The 22,211-nt window shown below is 34.6% G+C and overlaps 1 protein-coding gene across 1 annotated transcript; it reads right to left on the bottom strand.

The window, feature by feature from the left end:
• Positions 1-5,124: 5,124 nt before the first annotated feature.
• Positions 5,125-7,178, bottom strand: LOC115967701 (acid phosphatase 1-like). The gene is made up of 3 exons (XM_031086839.1): positions 6,729-7,178; positions 5,768-5,977; positions 5,125-5,434 (listed from the first exon to the last, which is right to left on the bottom strand). The coding sequence occupies exons 1-3, from the start codon at positions 7,109-7,111 to the stop codon at positions 5,257-5,259; spliced, it is 771 nt and encodes a 256-aa protein (XP_030942699.1). The 5' UTR covers positions 7,112-7,178; the 3' UTR covers positions 5,125-5,256.
• Positions 7,179-22,211: the final 15,033 nt, after the last annotated feature.

The raw sequence follows: 22,211 nt of genomic DNA, 5'->3' as shown, positions 1-22,211 counted from the left end.
GCCACTTTCCTGCCTTCTTCTTTACCACCACCGTATTGGCCAACCATTGAAGATAAAAAACTTCTTTGATAGCCCAAACCTGCTTGAGCTTGGCCACTTCACTCTTGACAGTTTTGACGTGCTCTTTTGATGGTCGTCGAGGTGGCTGTCTTTTGGAAATAACGGAAGGATTCCCGTTGAGTCGATGACAAATGAAATTCAAATCTACACCCGGGGCTTCATATGGGCTCCATGTGAACACGTCTACATTTGCTCTGAGGAACTCTAGCAATCTCTCTTTTTCTTGCAAAGGCAACTTACCCCCAACCTGGAAGAATTTTTCCGGATCATCAGCAACAATTACCCTCTCCAAATCTTCACACTTTACCTCGTCGGCTAGTACATCCAAGGGTAATGCTGAGGGTTTTAATTGCTATAACTCATTATCAGTAGTAGTCGAGGTCTCTACCTCTAGCCAATGTTGTATAGCCACTTCTAGGCATTGCCGGGCTGCCACCTGGCTTCCTTCTATCTCCAATACTTGGCCTCCAGATGGGTACTTCACTTTTTGATGCAGGGTAGACAAGACTGCTCTCAGGGTATGAAGCCAAGGTCTGCCCATAATAGCCGTGTATGGAGAAAAAACATCTACGACAATGAAGTCCACCTCTACCACATCTATACCGCCTTGCACAGGTAGTCTGATCAATCCTTTCGGAGCGACCATCCTTCCCTCAAAACTCACTAGAGGGAAGCTGTAGGCTGCTAAGTCCTCTGGCTTCAGACCTAGCCCCTTATACAAATTTGAGTACATTATATCCACAACGCTACCTTGATCTATCATTACCCTTTTGACATCATACCCACTAATTTTCAGCGTGACCACCAAAGCATCATCATGGGGCTGTAAGGTTTCAACCTTGTCTTCATCCGAAAAGCCCAGAATCAGGTGGACGTCCACCCTGGCTCTCTTCGACGCTTGGCAATGATCCTTGGTCGGAGGTCGGAACACCGACAATACCCTAGAAGGGTAAGATTCGGTCCTCCTTGGGGCGGCAAAAATAATGTTGATCGTACCAAAGAGGAGTCTTGAAGAAGCGTCCCCACGTATCTCCGAGCCTGCTTGGTTTGCCTTACCACTGGCATGACGCAAGAGTTGCTTCAATTTCCCCTCTCAGACCAGCTGTTCCAAATGGTCCCATAAATTCCTGCAATTTTCCGTCATGTGCCCATGATCCTGATGATAGTGGCAATATAGGTTCGGGTTGCGTTTCCTAAGTTTTCCTGCCATCTTGTTTGGCCATTTGAAAAATGGCTCATTCTTTATCTCCTCCAACACGTTCTGCATCGGCTCCTGAAACACTGCATTAACCACCTGAGCGTCAGCAGAACCCAATTGCCCAACGTAGTCTTTCCGAGGTCAGCTACTATTGTAACGGTCTAATCTGAAATCCCTCCTCTCCTGAGGGGTTATCTTAGCCTTTCCTTTTCCCTGAAACTATTCATCTTCTACCCTTCTGTACTTATCAATCCTATCCATCAATTAGTGTACACTGGTAACAGATTTACCAGTTAAAGATTTCCTCAAATCATGATCGGCTGGAAGGCCAACTTTGAAAGTACTTATGGCCACGTCATCATGCTCTCCCTCTATTTCATTAAACATTTCCTAGTATCTATCTGAATAAGTTTTGAGAGTCTCGCCTTCTCGCATGGACATAGATAGCAAGGATCCCAAAGGCTGGGGAACCCTACTGCAAGTGAGAAAACGTGCACCGAAAGCCCGGGTAAGCTTTTTGAAGGACTCGATTGAATTGGCCCTTAAACCTTTGAATCATCTCATCGCCACTGGACCTAAACTTGATGGAAAGACTTTGCACATCAAGACCTCATCCCTGGAGTAGATAGCCATCTTTTGGCTAAAATGGCTAACATGTTCTACTGGGTCTGACCGGCCGTCATACAGGGTGAATGTAGGCTGATGGAATCGCCGAGGAAAAATCGCATCTTCTATGTTCCTTGTGAAGGGTGATTTAGAAACTTGGCTCAACGCTTTGTTCATGGCGTTATTCCCCAAGCCCCTGCTAGGCGGGCTTCTATGCCTATGTTGATGGCTGTACTCCTCTTCATAGGAAAAGGTTTCACTAAGCGGAGTTCTGGATCTCCGCCTATAACTAGCTCCATCCGTCTCCTCGGATGAGGATTAAGAGCAAGATAGGGAACGTTCACGCCGGGCATGGCACAACTCTCTCTTCAACTCGTCAACCTCACGTCGTAGGTTCCTGTCACTCTTTGCATGGGAAACATGACTCTTCTCACAAGAGTGACTTTTGGTGGTATGGGTTATGTGCACACTCCCTTCGCGGCCTTCTCTTCGTTCGGGACTCCGGTGGGGATCGCCACACTGGGAGCCCCTTAACTCAGCTTGGAGTGGGTTGGCATCTTCCTAATGTGGTCCTACTGCATATTGATAGGGACTTGCTTCCTCCATCACAAACGTCGCACTGGATTTCTTTTCTCCCCACAAACGGCGCCAATTATAAAGACTCAATTTGTAACGATCCCAAATTAGTATACTGGGTTTGAATGTTAAAAGCCCAAACAATAAATTTGTAGAGCGTGGATATTAAAGAACTAGGTTAACTCCAAAAGAAAAACGATTTTTCTTTAGCGTTTATAGATTGATTAGCCCTAATATAACGATCAATTTCTCTTTGGAACAAGTTCAATTCTGCCTTTCAGATGGTTTTCTTCTTAGTACTCTTTGTTTTTAAGTTCCGATCCTCCTCCCTTAATGCTTTCTTTCATGTTATATACTCCCTTCTTCATATCATCTTCACCACACACGTTTAGATTGGGTTCGGGGAATCTCTTTCTGTCCCATCCAACACCTTCTGGAACCTCCAACCAGCAGTTGTAAGGCTACTTCATCACTGTTCAAGCATCACCTCCACATTAATGCGGCCAGAGAGTTGGTTGAGAGGCAATTAATGCGGAGGCAGCTGTTGTCATAGATATTTGTTTACCTTTTCTTTCTTACCCTTGGTCCCATATCCCACTTTTAGTAATAATGTAGCTCCAAAGTATGTTTATAACAAGGTGGTGTTCAGGTCGTACTCGAACTCATATTGCCGAGAAGGATTTTATCCCCGGACGAATACTGAACTCACCTTACATGATATCTACTCTTTCTTTCGTTTGGTTACCCTTACAACCTGATTTGGGCCTCCTCGGACAGTTTTACATCCTTGAATAGGCCACAGGCCCAATTTACATGACTTTAATAATTTATTGATTAACCGGCTCCCACAATATCTAAAAGAGGTGGTGTATGCTAAATTTTTAGGAAAAAAGATGTGTCAAAATTTTAAAATTTATTAAACCGTTTAATGATAAAAACTTGTGGCCAAGTCATTTTGGCAATTAGAAAAAAGAAGAGTATCGTTTGTGAGGAAAAAAAGTTTTACTTTTATTTTTATTTTTTTAAAAGAAGAAGTTATATTAGTACTTTATTTACAAATGTGAAAGAGAAATGTGGGGAAATGTAGTGATCACAACTTGCGGCCATTTCATTGACAATTAGGAAAAAGAAATTAAAAAAAAAAAAATTATGTTTGTGAAAAAAAAAAAAGCTATTTTATTTATTTTTAGAAAGAAGAAGTTGTATTAGTGCTTGACTAATAACGTGAGAGAAAAATGTGGAAATGGAAGAAAAAACTGTATTTTATTTTATTTATAAATTAAACTAAAATTTAGAAGTTTTTAAATTAGTAATTTTACATATCTAACCCTATTGTATAAGTTTTACAAATAAATAAATTTGATAATATTTTAGGTATCTAAATTGAGGATAGCAAGTAAGGGAAGCGCCTTAAGTAGTACTATAGACAATAGATGAGAAATTGGAATTCAAATGAAAAAAAAAAAAAAAAAAAAAATGTCGTGTGTGAATATATCTTTTTATTAATTTTTTGAGAGATAAAAAAATGGTGCTTGAGTTTAGGAGAAGTTTGTCGTGGTTGGTGACCACTGTTATTATGCTATTAGGAAAGTATTCATTTAATGGGAAGTTATTGAGAGGGAATTGCTTCTTTAAAAAAAAAAAGAAATTCTACTTTAACCTAATCTAAGTGTATTCATTTTTTGAGAGAGTTTTTTAAAAATAAAACTGCGATTCTTTTTATTTTAATATTAAAAAAAAAAAAACTGCAATTGTGATATAGTTTTTTGTTTTTAAATTTTGTTGAACTATGATTCTATCCTTTTTTTTTAGTTTTTAAGAGTGAGACTATTTAATTAAATTAGAATATTTTGATAATTCAAAAAAATGATAATTAACTTTCTAAATCCCCAAATAACCCATTCTTACTCGGTCACACATGTAAAAACTACCATCAGATGTTGTTCTAGTTAATGAGCTTGGACTTGTAGGCTTTGATGTGCCATGACTTGGATTGATCTGGATAGGTTATTTGTATCTTGCAAATTGTCCTACCTTTGTAAAGAATAATTTGGGCCCATTTCGTGATAGTGTTCTGAAAAATCTGTGACCTTTTATTCCTACATAGATTTCATTGATTGAAAATAAGCAAATTATCTATTGCCTTTAAGAAGGAATAAGTTCACAATATTTTCACAATATTTTTACAATAAATTTTAAAAAGTTAATTATTAGTTGTTATTTATTTTAATTTGAATCTATCACTTAAATTACTTTTTTGCCTATTTATAACAATCTACTACCTTAAATTTATTATTAAAATGTTGTGAACATAACATTTCAATTTCCATTAATAGTCTTCTACTCTTTCCATCTAAGTTATCATAATTTTATTCAGATAAATAATAATAATAATAATCTAGTGAACATATTTTTTGTGTATAAGTTTTGCTTTGGCAAAATCTAAAAGCATGGCATTGAAAATTTAAAAGCAGAAGAAAAAACTGATCAAACAATTGATTTTTATTTCTAAACATATTAATATCGAGAATGTGAGTTCTCAATAGGGAAGTACAAGAGCCAGCTCAAGCACCCTTATAACTCATCTTGGGGTGGCTCAAGCAGGCAAAGAACCCAGAAAAACACAGAAAATAGAGCCTTACTAAACATATTTTAAGGCATGGCGCACACCCAAAACAGACCCCTCAAACGCAACACCTAATTAATATCCGAAGCCAAAAACTTGGCATGGTACAAAGCATAGAGCCGAAGTTATAACTTATCAAGTGCTTCCAATTAGCTCTAGAGCTTTTTAATCATAAGATCATAATGAAATTTCAACTAATGTAGTACATTGGATCAGGCACTTTAAATGTTCGATTGCCAACATTTGTACCAAACAAATCGCTCCATTGATCTCCCATGTTGCCTAGGATCCTGTACCCTTCAGCTTCAAGCTCAGCTCTTTTGGTTGATTTGTACACTAATGCTGTGGTACCCGATTCAGAGGTTTGCCTGCCACCAAATCAAGAATAGCTCAACAGTCAAAATCATGATATTCTTTTTGGATGCATGATACCAGATCTCTACGTTAAGAAAAAGATACCAATTAAGTTGTAAATATTTACCATGTAATAAGATCTTCTTCATTTCACAGTTGAAATTTTAGTTTACGGAGTCAACATTATATAAAATGTTTTACTAAATGGATCTTGTATACAATGATGGTGTAAAATTTTAGGTGGTGATGATTTTCACATGGGAATTGCATGACAAATTCTTTATATAAAAGAAAATTATCAAGACAATGTCCAAAATACAAATGAGATATATATCCTTGATACTTACTTTAGTATGAGCTTCTCCCAAGTGGTGTAACCAACATTCTTCAGGTTTTCTGCCGTAATATTTCTGTAGGTTTCAGACCTTCCTGTAAGAAAGACAATCTTAAACCCAAGATTTACTAATTTTTTGTAGAGATCAAGATTCGCAGGCACAGCTGGTGCTATGCCTTTTGCTTCCCATTCGTTAAAGGCTGTTGAGTTATATGCAACTGCCCTGAGAGAGAGAGAGAGAGAAGTCATGCATAAGAAAAGATAACATAAGTATATTAGATCAGATATATATTTACTACAAAACTATTAAGCAAGAAATAAATTAAAGATGTATAAAATTTTCATGTCTTAATCAAGGGAATTTTCTTGTCCTTTGGAAAGAGCATACTTCAATAACCGTATATATGAACTCTTCTAATTAACCATGAAAATGTCTCAGCTCTCAAGACTAATTAATTATATGCATGAGCTGCACCCAAAAAAATGTAGCGGTGAAACTCCCAGGGCAATATGTCATAGCCTATGTTTTGTTCCCAGCAGAACGCATTGAATAGTCCTAGATTCCGGTATACTTAGAAGCACAAACCACTTCAATTTTTAAGTAGTTCTTATGCAGATCAATAATCATCCTTCGTCCATCAATATTATCACACTCATACTTGTTTTTCCTCCACTAGTATACTAAGTTCTTATTGGTAAATTTTATATGTACTTGATGGATCTTAAAATCTTGATCTTCCTCTCCACCTTGATTTTAGAGGTCCGATTGAGCTAAAGCTTCTTGGCACAAATGTAACTTTTTATTATAATAATGCAATATGCCCATTACGATTTCTTCTTTCCTAGTTAGAGACATTTATGTCGCTGGCACCTACTCTTTTATTTGTCTCATGGTAAATATAAATATATCAAAGTTTTAAACAGGCCAATCATCACTTATCAATTATCATAAAATGTAATATTATTTTACTTACCCAAATGCAACTTCAGGTTGAGCATAGTAAGGCAAATTAGAGAGTGTAGTTTCATCAATGTCAAACACCCAAATATCCAAGCCATCATCACCGAGTGTGAGGTTCTTGGCATAGGCATAAGCATTATCGGCCACAACTTGACAATCCTCACGGTATTGTTTGCCAAGCATGTAGTTTCCAACATAGCTTTCACAGTCTTCTGGAACTGTTGACCAGCTACGGATGTTGTCAGTTTCCACGGCTAGACGCCAACTTAGGCAGTCAATGCCTTCAACATTGTGACCAGCAAGGCCAGAATGTGGTCTGAGAAGGTGAAGGTTATTAGGAATGACTTGAGTGGTTTCTAAAATGGTGGCAAGGTATAGAAATGGTAGAGCTCTCATGGTGTAGCTGGGGGGGAAGAAAGAGCTATCCCTTCTTTGTGGAAAATGTTGATACACTGCCTTGCATATGGCTCTTTAAATAAGCCCAAACTTGTCAAAGTCACCTCACTTTGGGGTGTAATTTACTCGACAACCACCAAAGATGCTTCAAACTTTTTCTTCTTCTATTTTTGTTGTACATTATTTAAATAAGTTATATGATTTATTCATGCAGTTAAAACTATATATAAATATATTATCTCTTGAACTGTACTAACTTCACTTTTATATGAATTATTATAAGGACAAAATGGGCTTCTACCCTTTTCGGACAAATTAATTAGCGTTTTCCCCTTTTTCCCAAACTAAATAGAGAAATGCCCCTCTTTTGAAAATCGAGTTTTTCAAAAACGATTTAAGCCCTATAGTGACGTTTTCAAGGACCTATAGTGACGTTTATAAGGACCTATAATGGCGTTTTGTAACTTGATATCCATGAAATCGAGTTATAGGCAATAAAATTGCCTATAACTTGATTTCCTGGATATCAAGTTATAAAACGTCACTATAAGTTCTTAAAACGTTATTATAAGTCCTTAAAAACGTCACTATAAGACTCCAGAATTTTTTTTTTTTTAACTCGATTTTAAAAAACTTGATTTTCAAAAGAGGGGCATTTTCCTATTTAGTTTGGGAAGAAGGGTAAAAGACTAATTAATTTGCCCAAAAAGGGCAAAAGCCCATTTTGTCCATTATTATAAATGTCACTTTTATTACAAACTCTACACAACAAGTAATATCACTTGACAAGCCTTTTATTATTAATTTTAATGGGCTTTGGCGTTGCTCACATGCACTTTCTATTTGTACAATGTCATTACACATTATTGATGTGTTAAATCGGACAATTTTTTGTTATTTTTTTTGTTTGTTAATGATGTCCCTCAGGGTGTTGTTACATCTATTCCTGGTGTGGTATTTTTTTATTTTTGGAACTTGTGGGTCCATTCATCTACTAGACTACTACAAAACCAGAAATAATACGTATGAAAGTAAAGACGATTCGTGAAAATTTTAAATTTTAAGAAAAAGGGCATGATGATTGATGAGGATGGCAAACACCACTTCTCTGAACACACACTCTCTCTTTTTCTTCTACGATTTTTCACCTTCAGCATCTTCTTTCTTTTTTCTTTTTCTTTTTCTTTTCTTTCTTTCTTTCTTTTTCTTCTTTTTCATTTCTAAAAAAAAAAAAAAAATTCTCTATTTCTCCCGCACTCTTTCTTTATCAAATTGGTGCTCTCTTCAAATTTGAAAAAAAAAAATCTCTCTACCAAGCCACCATGGCTTAATACACTCATACACACTCTCTCTCTCATGGCGGTGGCAAGCTTGGGTTTTGAGTAATTGATTTGTGTGTCGCCAAATAGGTTTTCTGTTGTGTTTTATTTTGAGTTGATTTTGCTTTGAGTTAATTTTAAGTTGGGTTTGTGATGATTTTCATTAATTTTGGGTTGATTGTGTTTGGATTAAATTGATGTTGTAATGGGTTGGTTGTGGTGGTGGTGATTGGTTAGTTGTGATGGTGGATGGATGTTGGTGGTCGGCTTCAGCTACCTTTTCTTCTTCTTGGCATTGAAGGGTGGGTGAGATAATATAAAAAATACTAAAATTACTATAGGTTTTACAAGAAAAAACTTACAAATTGGTGTGTCAATGAATTAATTGGTGGACTTCAATTGCCTCGTAAATAAATATTTGAATAGTCTCTTTGTAATTGGTAATACATTAGTTTGTAATCTCAATGTAGCAAAATTTATAATACCCTAACTTATAGATAATTTAGAACATATAGCTTAAGATGATGAATTTAATTAAAATGATTGATTAACTCTAAAAAAAAATTAAATGATTGATTAATTAGCCTTAATTTGGGAAAATTAATTAATTATTAAAGAATGTATAAATCATGCATCTTCACATTATTTGGCTATAAATAATAAAATGGCTAATTTCTAGGTCAAAAATAAGATTTCAATTCAAAAACCTTATTAGAAAAGCATTAAAATTGCGGAAAAATTAATTATGTATAATTTTAAAATTGCTGTTTGTATAGGCTGTTTAATTATAATTTTGAGATTGCTGTTTAATTATAATTTTGAGAAAGGAATAGGCTATTTGTATTATAATACAAACATTTCTGTATACTCTCACTTTAATACATTTTCTATAATACAAACAGCCTATCGTGTCAATTTAAAGGAATAGGCTTGTTTTGATACTAATGAATTCTCGGAAGTGGTGACCTTATATTCACTCGGTAGGGTTTTGCCTTGAGGGTTTTCCCCATTCGTAAACAAATCATCCACGTCAAATTTAACTTCCGTTGTATTTAGTTATTTGGTGATTTGTTTGTACTATCACGCGTATTGCATGTTAAATTCACTTAATTAATTCACTTGGCCAATTAATTGGTTAATTTACCTAAGGGGTTGATACATTCTTGGCGTATCATTTTTTTTACCACCCCAAAAAAAGGTTGAAAAATTCATCAAATTTTCTCATACTTCACTCATATAGCTTTTGAAATACTGCTCAATTAGACCCACCATAATCCAAAAAACACAACTTGGTGCAAAAATCTGCCTAGGTCCCATCACAGCAAAACGACAAATGTCATAGTATGAAACACGAAAAATTATTAAATGTTTTTGGAACACATGTTTACTCTTCATACATTTATAATAGATCTACCATGAAATTAATTAGTGGGGTACATGAGAAATACAAAAAGAAGAGGTCCTATTCGGATTTGTTATGAGGAAGAATGTGAGCAAAAAGAACAAATCATTTCATTTTCATGGCTAATGTTGAGAGGCGTGGGAGAATAAACAAAAGTAATTCAAATTTTTTTTTTTAATGTTTATATTGCATGAATTACATTTATTATCACATCAATTTATTAGCTTTTTTTTATTTTTTATTTTTTATTTTTTATTTTTTTATAGTAAAATTAGTAGTAATTTTAACATTTTCTATCTCCTTTCTATCCTAAATTTATATAACTAAATTATTGGAAAATTAATCATAATAACGATCTTTAAATTTCCTACGTGATTGACAGAGGTATAGAACCCAATCATAGTCTAGGCTAAAGCCCAATCATTGACGTGCAAGTCAAGAATACTACTTGTATTACAAGCCAATTAACTATGGTCTATTGTATGGTTGTTTTGGGTTTAACCTCTTATAAATATGTCATACTAGGTTCATTATAATTGAAGAATTGGGTTTATAACGAATATATAGGAGTTAAAGCTTTCCTCCATAGACATAGGCTGTTAGACTGAACTACATAAACCTTGTATCTTCTCTTTTTTATCTTCACTCTCTTTCTTTATTTATTCGTAAAATCTAATAGTGATAGTCAATTTCTTCATACTTATATTTTCCATGAAAAGTTTTTTTTTACCCATGTCATTTGTCAATCGTTAAAAGTTTGGTTAGAAAAGGTAATCTCTTAAAGTAGGTATTCTTATTAGTCGTTCAAACTTTCGCTTGGATTCTATATTTTTTAATGTTTCTTTAGTGCTGTGGAATGCTCTTGTATCATTTGACACCCCTGAAAAGTGGAACCTATATTGATTCTTATTGCTATGCCTATTGCTATATATCATGTTCTTTGCCAATTCCTACCGTGTAGTAAAAAACCTAAAATTTGTCCATTTTTGACGTGCATACTTGATTCACCTTTGACATTATTTATTGGTCTATTTTTTTAATATATTTTTTTATAGAGTTTCAACTTATGACGTCCTCTTTTGATGATTGTGCTCTTTACCATCAGGCTAAAGCACAAATAAATTTTTGGTGTAGGTAGAGAATAAATCCTAAATCGCTTATTCAACCACAAGAAATTTTATCAAGTTAATTGTAACTCACATCGTTCCATCTTTTTAATATAATATGATGCCACCATATATATCTAATATCTTTATCAATCCTTTGTAGTATAATAAGCTTAAGTAATGCTACAACAAATATTCTCAATTTTTCATAACATAACAGATTGTGATTAATAATTTAATACAGTAAAAATGATGCCATTGATGGTTTCATGCATAAATAAAATTGCATTAATTACAATCTGCAACCTTTATAAGTTGTGAAAAAATAGTAAAATTTGTTGTCTATAATATTGTGGTAGTTCATATTAGCCCTTTTTTTGTACATTGATAGTTTGGAAGTAGGAGATTTGAACCCAAAATATCTCCATTATAAACATCAGGAAGTGTTACCAGTTGAATTATAAGGCTTTTGGCATATATTAACATGTTGTAAGTAGACCTTTGGACCTTCTATCACCTCATGTTTAACAATAAGTCTAATGACATGATAAAAATTTCATCTTTTTTCATTGCTAGTAAGGTGGTGGATTGGTATATAAGTAGTAGTCCTATATGAAAATGATATCATACTCAACACATTTTAGCACTTTAACAAATGATAAGGAAATTTGTGAAAATGGGTTCTATTCTTCCTTCTTGCTTTTGTCTTTCTTTCTTCTAAGGACTACTGTTTATGGTGAGTTTAGTTCAACTTTTTGATATTGTGCTTCTTGAAAAAGTGGCAGTTTCAAAAGATGTGGTATGAAAATGGGCTTTTTAAAAAACCTATGCATTTGGTAAAAACTATTAAAAAATGTTTTTTAAAAAAGTTGAGTGTTTGGTTAACACTTACAAAAGTGGCAGTTTGAATTGTAAATTACCGAAAAAGACAATGTATATATAAGGGAGTTTATTTCATACTTAAATCAACTACTTAATAATGATGATGATGATGATGATGATAGTAAATATATTATTGGTGTTATTTTAATAATGTTTGTGTTAGTTTTTCTTAGTGTCATAATTATTTGTTATTACTATTAATGACTTCTTATCAATATTAATTAAATCACAAAATTTTTCATCATCATGGAGCACAAAATGATAATGCAAAAAGATGATAAAATACTTACCAACAATCCAAATTTAAATTGTACTACATGATATTATAAAAAATAATACTAATTATTATCCCCAAATAGAATTAGCAATGGAATGATATGCATGAATTGTGAATGATTTCATTCATTAAATTACTAAAAGAAAAAAAAAGTACTAATTATTTTAAACCATTTTCAAATAAACAAACGATCAAAGTGGAAAGTGGAAACTACTTTTTTTTTAATTTAAATATGACATAAAATATTTTCTTAAAAAAAGGACATAAAATAGTAGAACATTAAAAACAACAAGCTGTGAACCACAAATTAAAATATAATAATAATAATAATAATAAGTACAATTTGGAACTGTGGTACACTTCGTGGCATCATACCATCCTCTAAACGATTACTTCATCAAAGGGGAGAGAGTGAGAAAGATCAAAATGAAAAATAGAGAGATCTCGATAAACCAAAAAGAGAGAGAGAGGTGGTTGTCGGCTATTGACTGAAGATTGGATTGGAGTAGAGCAAACAAAAGGGAGATACTACATAAGGGAAGATTTTGTTATATTTCTCTTTTTTTTTCTTTTTTTTTTTTGCATTTTGAGGAATCCTAATTTGCAATGGATTGATTTTTTTTTTTTTTTCCTTAGTTGATTTAGGAATTTGTTAAAGATTTTTTTTGTGTTTGGCTTTCGAAATTTGTTATTGAATTGAACCTGGGCTGGACTCTATTTTTTTGTGGTCTTTGTAGTAATTAATTCATCAAAGGATTCTGGGATGAGACTGCAAATGGTGATTTGCCTTGATTTATCAAAGGGTAAAATTGAGTTTTTAAGAAAACACAGTGGGCAATTTGGGAAATAGATGGTGGCTTTCCAAATAGTAATGTTAAAACGCAGATATGGTTTTTGCAAAAGTTGGGGCCGGCCAAGGTCAAGGAAACGTGCAATCCTTTGAATTTCAAAACATAACTCTCTTCCAAACACTATCATACATATGTTACCAAACGCTCATTTTAAAAATTCAGTTTCAAAAAGTGCATTTTGGCTTAAGAAAGTGGGAACAAATGCACACTTAAGTGTGACTAATGGGCTCCACAATTTTGAGTTAAAGTGCTTTTTAATTTTGACAACTAAAGTCAAGTTCTGATAACAAACACAATAGAAAGTGATTTAAGAGAAAATAGAGAATCAGTATATAAGATACGAGAACTGAAATGCAAGTGATGGTGAGCCAAACAAGGTCTTATCGTCTCTATATTTTTTGTAGCTTATTGTCGTTTACTCGTCTGTAATTGGATGTGGACAAAAAGACAACTCATTCAAGAATCACAGCCTTTACTTTTGTCACTAAGAGCTCGAAAATGTATTAAAAATACAAAGAGCTATTTAGACCCTCAAAAAAAAGTTACGGCTTGATAGATTTTACACTAACTTAATACTACGTGCGGAATAGTGTAAATACAAGTGACTAAACAAACAAACTACTCTAATCCATAATCAAGACAACACAGCAGTAAAATGGAATGTAAAAGAGTAGGGAAGAGAGAATGAAAATACAAGATAACACGCCAATGTATTATCAAAGAAAAAATCGAAGTATTCGGCGTAAAACCTCTCTGCCACCCTCCAAGCGGTAATTGGTCTACTAGACAATCAGTTGGGATACATGGGTTAGCAAGAGACCCTCCAAGCCTAATCTACCCGATGTACCTAAGCCTTCCAAGCTCTTAATCCAACAAGGTTTCTCGAAACCATTTCTTGTCTAACTTTCCGGATCTCGCAATACACCCGATTGCATCAGTCAAGCCTCACCGGCTTCTTTCGACAATTCCCCAAAACTTCCTAAGCTCCAAAACACTCTCTACACTCTGAAAATGTATGGGTTATGTTTGGGTACAAATCTCCTCTCAAAGCATGACAATGTGAGAGGGAAGGAAAAGAGGCTACAATGATTTCTCACTAAGGATGAGTAGCTCTCTCTAAAAGATGGGTATGTGTATTGTAAAAAACCTATCTAGGGTTTTCCTCTCTGAATGGTCTCCTTTACATTTGTAGGTAATGAGAATATATATAGTATGAGTGAAGAGTAAGAAAGACACACTTAAAAATCCTCCAGGCAGAATGTTTCGTGACTGTCTTGCGGGAAGGCCTTACCCACGAGACACTCATGAAAACGACAGCCTGGCATGACTCTTCAGCTTCCAGTCATGTGCTCCTCACGTGGCTCTTAAGTGGCTTAGCTTCTCGCGAGCTTCTTGCAAAATCCACTGATTCTTCATTGAAGCTTGAGTCTTCACCAACTTAATACAATAAAATCCCACAAAATATAAGGAACAAAATTAAAACAATTACAACAATTTTTGTCATAGAATAAAGTTAACATAAAATATAGTTGTAAATCACACATCTACATTTGCCATAATTTTTTCTTTTTTTATGGGTCACACACTACATGTTGGGTGCAAGCACTGTGTGGGTCCAACCCACATGCTTGGGTCAAAGCTTATTAAATGAGCTTACTTCCTCAAGCTTCCAAAGTCAGCATGCCATTCCTTCGGCAATGACTTAGGCGTGTGAGACACGTTGGAACTGAAAAGAAGAAAACAAAGAAAACAAAGGCCATTCGGCCTTGAGTGAAGAGCTGAAGCACACAGAGCAATTCAACCATTTTTGTATGAGTTCCAGAAAGAGCAAAACACAGAAAATAGAGAGCTTCAGTTAAGAGGTGCAGTCCAAAAAGATAGAGAGAAACACAGTGAGATTGTGAGAGAGTGAAAAAGAAAACGGATACATTTTTCTTTACTCAAGTTACATACAAGGAAGATAAATTTGTGCAGTTCTCATGGAGTTTTTTGAATGCTACAACCATGAAAAGTTGGAGTATTCAGAATAAGATTTTGCTACTAACTTTGTAGTGAGATTATATTTACTCATTGAGATTTATTTTGTTGTATATCCAATTTATTGTGGACTCAAGTTTAATGTAAACTTGATAGTTGTAATTTTTATTTCATAATAGATATTTTTCAGAGCTGCTCCGTGATTTTTCTCCCTACAATAGAGAGTTTTTTTTTAGTAAGATTTGATATTCTTGTATGATCGTATTTATGTGGTGCTTGTTGAAATTTTAATTTTCATAATATTACTATTATTTGGTCGTTATATATTTTAATTCATACGAGAGGAGTAGGAATTTTTTCGACACCACACTGCCCTACAGTACACGTCAATTCAGCACGTTCAAAATGTTGAGACAATGGAGCTGTGAAGGGGCCAGTGATTCTGGCTGGGCCTCTTGTCTTCTTGTTTCTGATCTTTCTTTTTTCCATCCTCAGATTGAAAGACGTACCTCATAACTCTTTGCTTTTTGATCCACACAAAAAATAAAAAAAAAAAAAGAAAAAAAAAAAGACAACAACAACAACAAATGAGGGCCAGAGTTATTCTATGGTATAAAAAAATGATAATTAATTGTATTATAAAAATTTGTAATACAATTAATTGTACCACGTTTATAACATATAATAATATATATTTTTAATTATTTCTTTTGGTTTTGGGTGTTATAAAAATGACACATGAAATTATAAATTTTATGTAATATTTTTAACGTCATCATTCAATTAAATAAATTTTGAGTTCAAGTTGCTTTTTTTAAGTGAAAACTATGCCAAGTTTTGATGCCAAGCACGATAGAAAATAAGTTAAGAAAAAATAGAGAATTAAGATATAAGATATGAGAACTGAAATGTGAGTGAATGGGAACCAAACAAGGTTTTATTGTCTCTATATTCTTTGCAGCATTGTCGTTTGTAATTGGACGGGGAAGATAATAAAGGTAACCCATCCAAGAATCACAGGCGCACAGCCTTTACTTTTTTTTATGGATGGTCACACACTACACTGCAGAGCACGTCAATCGACAGCACGTTCAAAATGTTGAGATAATGGAGCTGTCAAGGGGTCCAGTAATCCTGGGTGGGCCTCTTGTCTTTTTCTTTCTGATCTTTCTTTCTTTATTCCAGATTCAACAGAAAAAAAAACACATGGAGGGCCTGTCTATTAATTACTTTTTTTTTTTTTTTTTTTTGTTTTACATGGGAAAACGAGTGAAAGTTACTCGCAAATTTATAAGAATCTTTAAATTGACCTATCAAATATAAATGTGATTAGTGTGATCAGTGACCAGTGTTATTCAATAGTATAAAAAAAAATGATAATTAATTGTATTATAAAAATTTGTATAATACAATTAATTGCATCACGTTTATAACATATACTTAATTTTAAAAAATTATTTCTTTTGGTTTTGGGTTTAAAAATTGGCGCATGAAATTATAAAATTTATTAATTATATATATATATATATATATTTTTTTTTTTTAAATTAACACATCAATTTATTGTATTTTTAAGTGATAAAAGTTTTGTAACACTGTTAACAACTTTTAATAAATAAATACTATCTGAGCTTTAGTGTGCTCAAACAAAGTTGACATTTTTTGGTTTCTTTTTTGTTTTTGTTTTTACCGTTGTTGACAAGAGTCAGATATTGAATAAGATACGACGAATATGCGGCAAATGGAAATATCATCGTCTCTAAGGTGGAAAATATTTTGTTGGTTTATGAATTACATATTAACATGTTGTAATGATGTAATAAAAATTTCATCTTTTTTCATTGCTAATAAGGTGGTGGATTGGTATATAAGTAGTAGTCACATATGAAAATGATATCATACTCAGCACATTTTAGCACTTTATCAAATGATAATGAAATTTGTGAAAATGGGTTCTATTCTTCCTTCTTGCTTTTGTCTTTCTTTCCTCTATGGACTACTGTTTATGGTGAGTTTAGTTCAACTTTTTGATATTGTACTTTTTGAAAAAGTGGCGGTTTCAAAAAGTGTGGTATGAAAATGGGTTTTTTTAAAAACCTGAACATTTGGTAAAAGTTATTAAAAAGTGCTTTTTGAAAAAGTTGAGTATTTGGCTAGCACTTATAAAAATAGCGGTTTGAGTTCTAAATTACCAAAAATGACAAAGTATATATAAAAGAGTTTATTTCATACTTAAATCAACTATTTAATAATGATGATGATGATGATGATGATAGTAAATATATTATTGGTATTATTTTAATAATGTTTGTGTTAGTTTTTCTTAGTGTCATAATTATTTGTTATTACTATTAATGACTTCTTATCAATATTAATTAAATCTCAAAATTTTTCATCATCATGGAGCACAAAATGATAATGTAAAAAGATGATAAAATACTTACCAATAATCCAAGTTTGAATTGTACTACATGATATTATAAAAAATAATACTAATTATTATCCCCAAATAGAATTAGCAATGGAATGATATGCATGAATTGTGAATGATTTCCTTCATTAAATACTAAAAGAAAAAAAAAGTACTAATTATTTTAAACCATTTTCAAATAAACAAACGATCAAAGTGGAAAGTGGAAACTACTTTTATTAAATTTAAATATGACAAAATATTTTCTGAAAAAAAGGACATAAAATAGTAGAACATTAAAAACCGCAAGCTGTGAACCACAAATTAAATATATATATATATATATATATATAATAAGTACAATTTGGAACTGTGGTACACTTCGTGGCATCATACCATCCTCTAAATTATTACTTCATCAAAGGGGAGAGAGTGAGAAAGATCAAAATGAAAAATAGAGAGATCTTGATAAACCCAAAAAATAAAAATAAAAAAGAACAATAAAGAGAGAGAGGTGGTTGCTGGTCATTGACTGAAGATTGGATTGGAGCAGAGCAGACGAAAGGGAGATACTGCATAAGGGAAGATTTCACTATATTCTGATGTTTTTTTGTTTTGCATTTTGAGGAATCTTGATTTGCAAGGGATTGATTTTTTTTTTTTCTTTCCCCTTAGTTGATTTGGGAATTTGTTATAAATTTTTGTGTGTTTGGATTTGGAAATTTGTTATTGAATTGAACCTGGCCAGATGCTATTTTTTTGTGGTCTTTGTAGCAATTAATTCATCAAAAGGTTCAGGGATGGGACTGCAGATGGCGAACTACCTTGATTTATCAAAAAGTAAAATTGAGTTTTTAAGAAAACACAGTAGGCAATTTGGGAAATAGACAGTGGCTTTCCAACGGTAATGTTAAAACGCAGTGTGGCTTTTGCAAAAGTTGGGGCTGGCCAGGGTCAAGGAAACGCGCAATCCTTTGGATTTCAAAACATAACTTCTTCCAAATGCTACCATACATACGTTACCAAACGCTTATTTTAAAATTTCAGTTTCACAAAGCGCGTTTTGGCTCAAGAAAGTGGAAACAAACACACACTTAAGTGTGAGTCTCCACAATTTTGAGTTAAAGTTGCTTTTTTAAATTGACAACTAAAGTCAAGTTGTGATGCCAAACACGATAGAAAGTGAGTTAAGAGAAAATAGAGAATCAGAATATAAGATATGAGAATTGAAATGCAAGTGAATGGTGAACCAAACAAGGTCTTATCGTCTTGTATTCTTTGTAGCTTAATGTCGTTTGTAATTGGATGAGGAAGAAAAGATAACTCATTCAAGAATCATAGCCTTTACTTTTGTTGGCACAATTGTTTTCCTTTTTTATGGGTCACATACTACACTACACTACAGTGCACGTCAATCCAGCACGTTCAAAATGTTGAGACAATGGAGCTGTGAAGGGGCCCATGATTCTGGCTGGGCCTCGTCTTTTTCTTTCTGATCCTTCTTTTTTCCCTCTTCAGATTGAAAGACGTACCTCATAACTCTTTGCTTTTTGATCCAAAAAAAAAAGACAAGAAAAACAAATGGAGGGCCAGAGTTATTCAATAGTATAAAAAAATGATAATTAATTGTTGTGGGGCCCAAGAATTTGTGGTCCTGGCCCATTTTTACATTGGGGCCTAAGGCCCGAGCCGAGGAAAGGTATAGCCGAGGACGTGTAATAAAAGTCCAAGTAGTCTTGAGACATAGTCGAGGATAATTCTGTCCTCGGCATATCCAAGGTCCCCCTGAAAGAAAAGGCAAGAATAGTATAGGAACAGTTTTGGAAAAAATCTAAAATATCTATGTCAATAGAGAAGGGAACGCTGGATAGTATAAACGACCAAGGACAAAAGGAAAGCTGCCATTACTGCCATTGAATACTCTGCACCTGACAGAGCCATGCTCTTCAGCTTTTACAACCACCCCCAACCACTTTGGGTATGGGCTGGCTGATGGGACAAGTATCAATCCTGGAAAGTCAATCCTACACGTGGACGTAGGATAAGGAATACAGGCTAATATAAAAGGAGAAAGCAATCCAGAAAGGGGGCTAGGAAAAAAGGCCAAGAACCAGAGCCTCCCAGACCGCCTCCAGGAGAAAGACTCCTCGAGCGAACACGGTTTAATTCTGTATGAACACCACGACTAACCACCGTCCGGTGACCAAGGCCTAGCCTTTCAAACCCACACTCTACAAATGATATTATTTGGACCTTTTTACGTGCGAACCCAATATCATTTTGGGTCATTACAAATTGAGTCCTTACAATTGGCGCCGTCTGTGGGAAAGGCTCGTGTGTTGGCACAGGCGGTGGGTTGAGACAGTCCCCCTGTCATTTCCAACAGCCGGTTGTAGTGTTCTAGAGTAAAGTTCCACTAGGGGCTACGTTTCTTCACTAGGGGCTACGCTTCGAAGCGTCAGTAGCGCGGATGGTTCTAAGGTCTTGGTCGAGGAGCTAGTCTCCCTAAACCAATGTCCCACGCCATAGCCGAGGGGTTAATTCCCCCAACTACTTAAACATCAAGTTTTGGACAGAATCAAGGTATTGCATGGTCCTCGGACTCAAACCTATGGGGAACCAACTACTTAAAAATCAAGTTTTGGACAGAACCAAAGTATTGCATGGTCCTTGGACTCAAACCTATGGGGAAACCAACTACTTAAAAAGCTAAGTTTTGGACAGAACCAAGGTATTACATGGTTCTCGGACTCAAACTTATGGGGAAACCAACTACTTAAAAAGCTAAGTTTTGGACAGAACCAAGGTATTGCATGGTTCTCGGACTCAAACCTATGGGGAAACCAACTACTTAAAAAGCTAAGTTTTGGACAGAACCAAGGTATTGCATGGTCCTCGGACTCAAACCTATGGGGAAACCAACTACTTAAAAAGCTAAGTTTTGGACAGAACCAAGGTATTGCATGGTCATCGAACTCAAACTATGGGGAAACCAACTACTTAAAAATCAAGTTTTGGACAGAATCAAGGTATTGCATGGTCCTCGGACTCAAACTTATGGGGAAACCAACTACTTAAAAAACTAAGTTTTGGACAGAACCAAGGTATTGCATGGCCCTCGGACTCAAACCTATGGGGAAACCAACTACTTAAAAGTCAAGTTTTTGACAGAACCAAGGTATTGCATGGTCCTCGGACTCAAACCTATGGGGAAACCAACTACTTAAAAAGCTAAGTTTTAGACAGAACCAAGGTATTGCATGGTCCTCAGACTCAAACCTATGGGGAAACCAACTACTTAAAAAGCTAAGTTTTGGACAGAACCAAGGTATTGCATGGTCCTCGAACTCAAACATATGGGGAAACCAACTACTTAAAAATCAAGTTTTTGACAGAACCAAGGTATTGCATGGTCCTCGGACTCAAACCTATGGGGAAACCAACTACTTAAAAAGCTAAGTTTTGGACAGAACCAAGGTATTACATGGTCCTCGGACTTAAACCTATGGGGAAACCAACTATTTAAAAATCAAGTTTTGGACAGAACCAAGATATTGCATGGTCCTCGGACTCAAACCTATGGGGAAACCAACTACTTAAAAAGCTAAGTTTTGGACAGAACCAAGGTATTGCATGGTTCTCGGACTCAAACCTATAGGGAAACCAACTACTTAAAAGTCAAGTTTTGGACAGAACCAAGGTATTGCATGGTCCTCGGACTCAAATTTATGGGGAAACCAACTACTTAAAAAATCAAGTTTTTGACAGAACCAAGGTATTACATGGTCCTCGGACTCAAACCTATGGAAAAATCAGCTACTTAAGGAGAACTCTAAGTCGCTCAGTTCTCGGACCAAATACCAGAAAAGACTAAGGCTATGAAGGTCATTAGGAAGAAGGCGAAACGTCTTATTACTCAGCGACCCGCAGGGACTATTCATTTTGGGTTACATATCCTCGGATGATTATTTCCTACACAGCACTGAGCATTCAACCATCATCTCGTTCAATTTGGGGTATACAACCCTTTTTCAGGTCGGTCTTATTGTTCAAGATAGCTTCAATAAGTTCATAATAACATCTGTTTTCTTAGTAAGGGTTTCGGCCCTAAGTATCGTTTTCTCAGGATTGCATTATTATGCCAGACAACTCTAATAAACTCATAATAACATCTTTTTCTTTTTTCTTAGTAAGGGTTTCTGCCCTAAGTATCATTTGTTCAAATCGGCACTATTATGCTCGATAGTTTCAATAAGCGCAGAGTAAGGTCTTTTTATTAACAGAGATTTCGCCCCTAAGCATTGTTCAGAGTATAAAAATGAAAAGAAGTCATACAGTAATACGTCCATTCACGGCATAACCATTGCAGGAAAGAAAGAATACATAGAATAAAACAATGGTAACTTATATTAACGTAAAGAAGTAGTACAGCGTACAATGAAGGGCTTAAACAAGCCTATATAGGAAACAAATTACAAGAACTAGAATAAAAAAAAAAATAATAAAAATAAAAACAACAACAACAACAAAAATAAGAAGTCTTGCTAAATTCTGCTCTAGTAGCTACCATATTGAGAGGAGGACCTCTTTTGATGGATGAGGAGAAGAAGAGGAAGAAGGAAAAGTACCAGGATGGATCTGGTGATGGGAAAGAAGAAGAAGGGGAGGCAAAATGGGGCATCAGTGAAGGAACAGAGGAAGAAGCAGGGATACTTAGTCCCTGCGTTAGCCCTGACTCCTAACACGCTGGTGTCATATTAGCTATGCTCATAAGAGAGCGGCTGGTACTGATAATGGATAACCCCAGCTCAATCGCACCAAAAGCTTGATGCGACAAGCACCTGTTTCGGATTTTGGCTGAAGGAGGATAGCAAGC

Source organism: Quercus lobata, chromosome 11, assembly GCF_001633185.2.
Source record: "Quercus lobata isolate SW786 chromosome 11, ValleyOak3.0 Primary Assembly, whole genome shotgun sequence".
Taxonomy (NCBI): Eukaryota; Viridiplantae; Streptophyta; class Magnoliopsida; order Fagales; family Fagaceae; genus Quercus; species Quercus lobata.
This window is presented reverse-complemented; position numbering and strand designations above follow the sequence as displayed.

What these genes read in the sequence shown, in the direction of transcription:
- LOC115967701 (XM_031086839.1), bottom strand. Translation starts at nt 7,111, where the DNA reads ATGAGAGCTCTACCATTTCTATACCTTGCCACCATTTTAGAAACCACT. An exon ending in CAACCTGAAGTTGCATTTGG is followed by an intron (nt 5,978 to 6,728) that starts GTAAGTAAAATA and finishes TCTCTCTCTCAG; the next exon opens with GGCAGTTGCATATAACTCAA. An exon ending in TGGGAGAAGCTCATACTAAA is followed by an intron (nt 5,435 to 5,767) that starts GTAAGTATCAAG and finishes ATTTGGTGGCAG; the next exon opens with GCAAACCTCTGAATCGGGTA.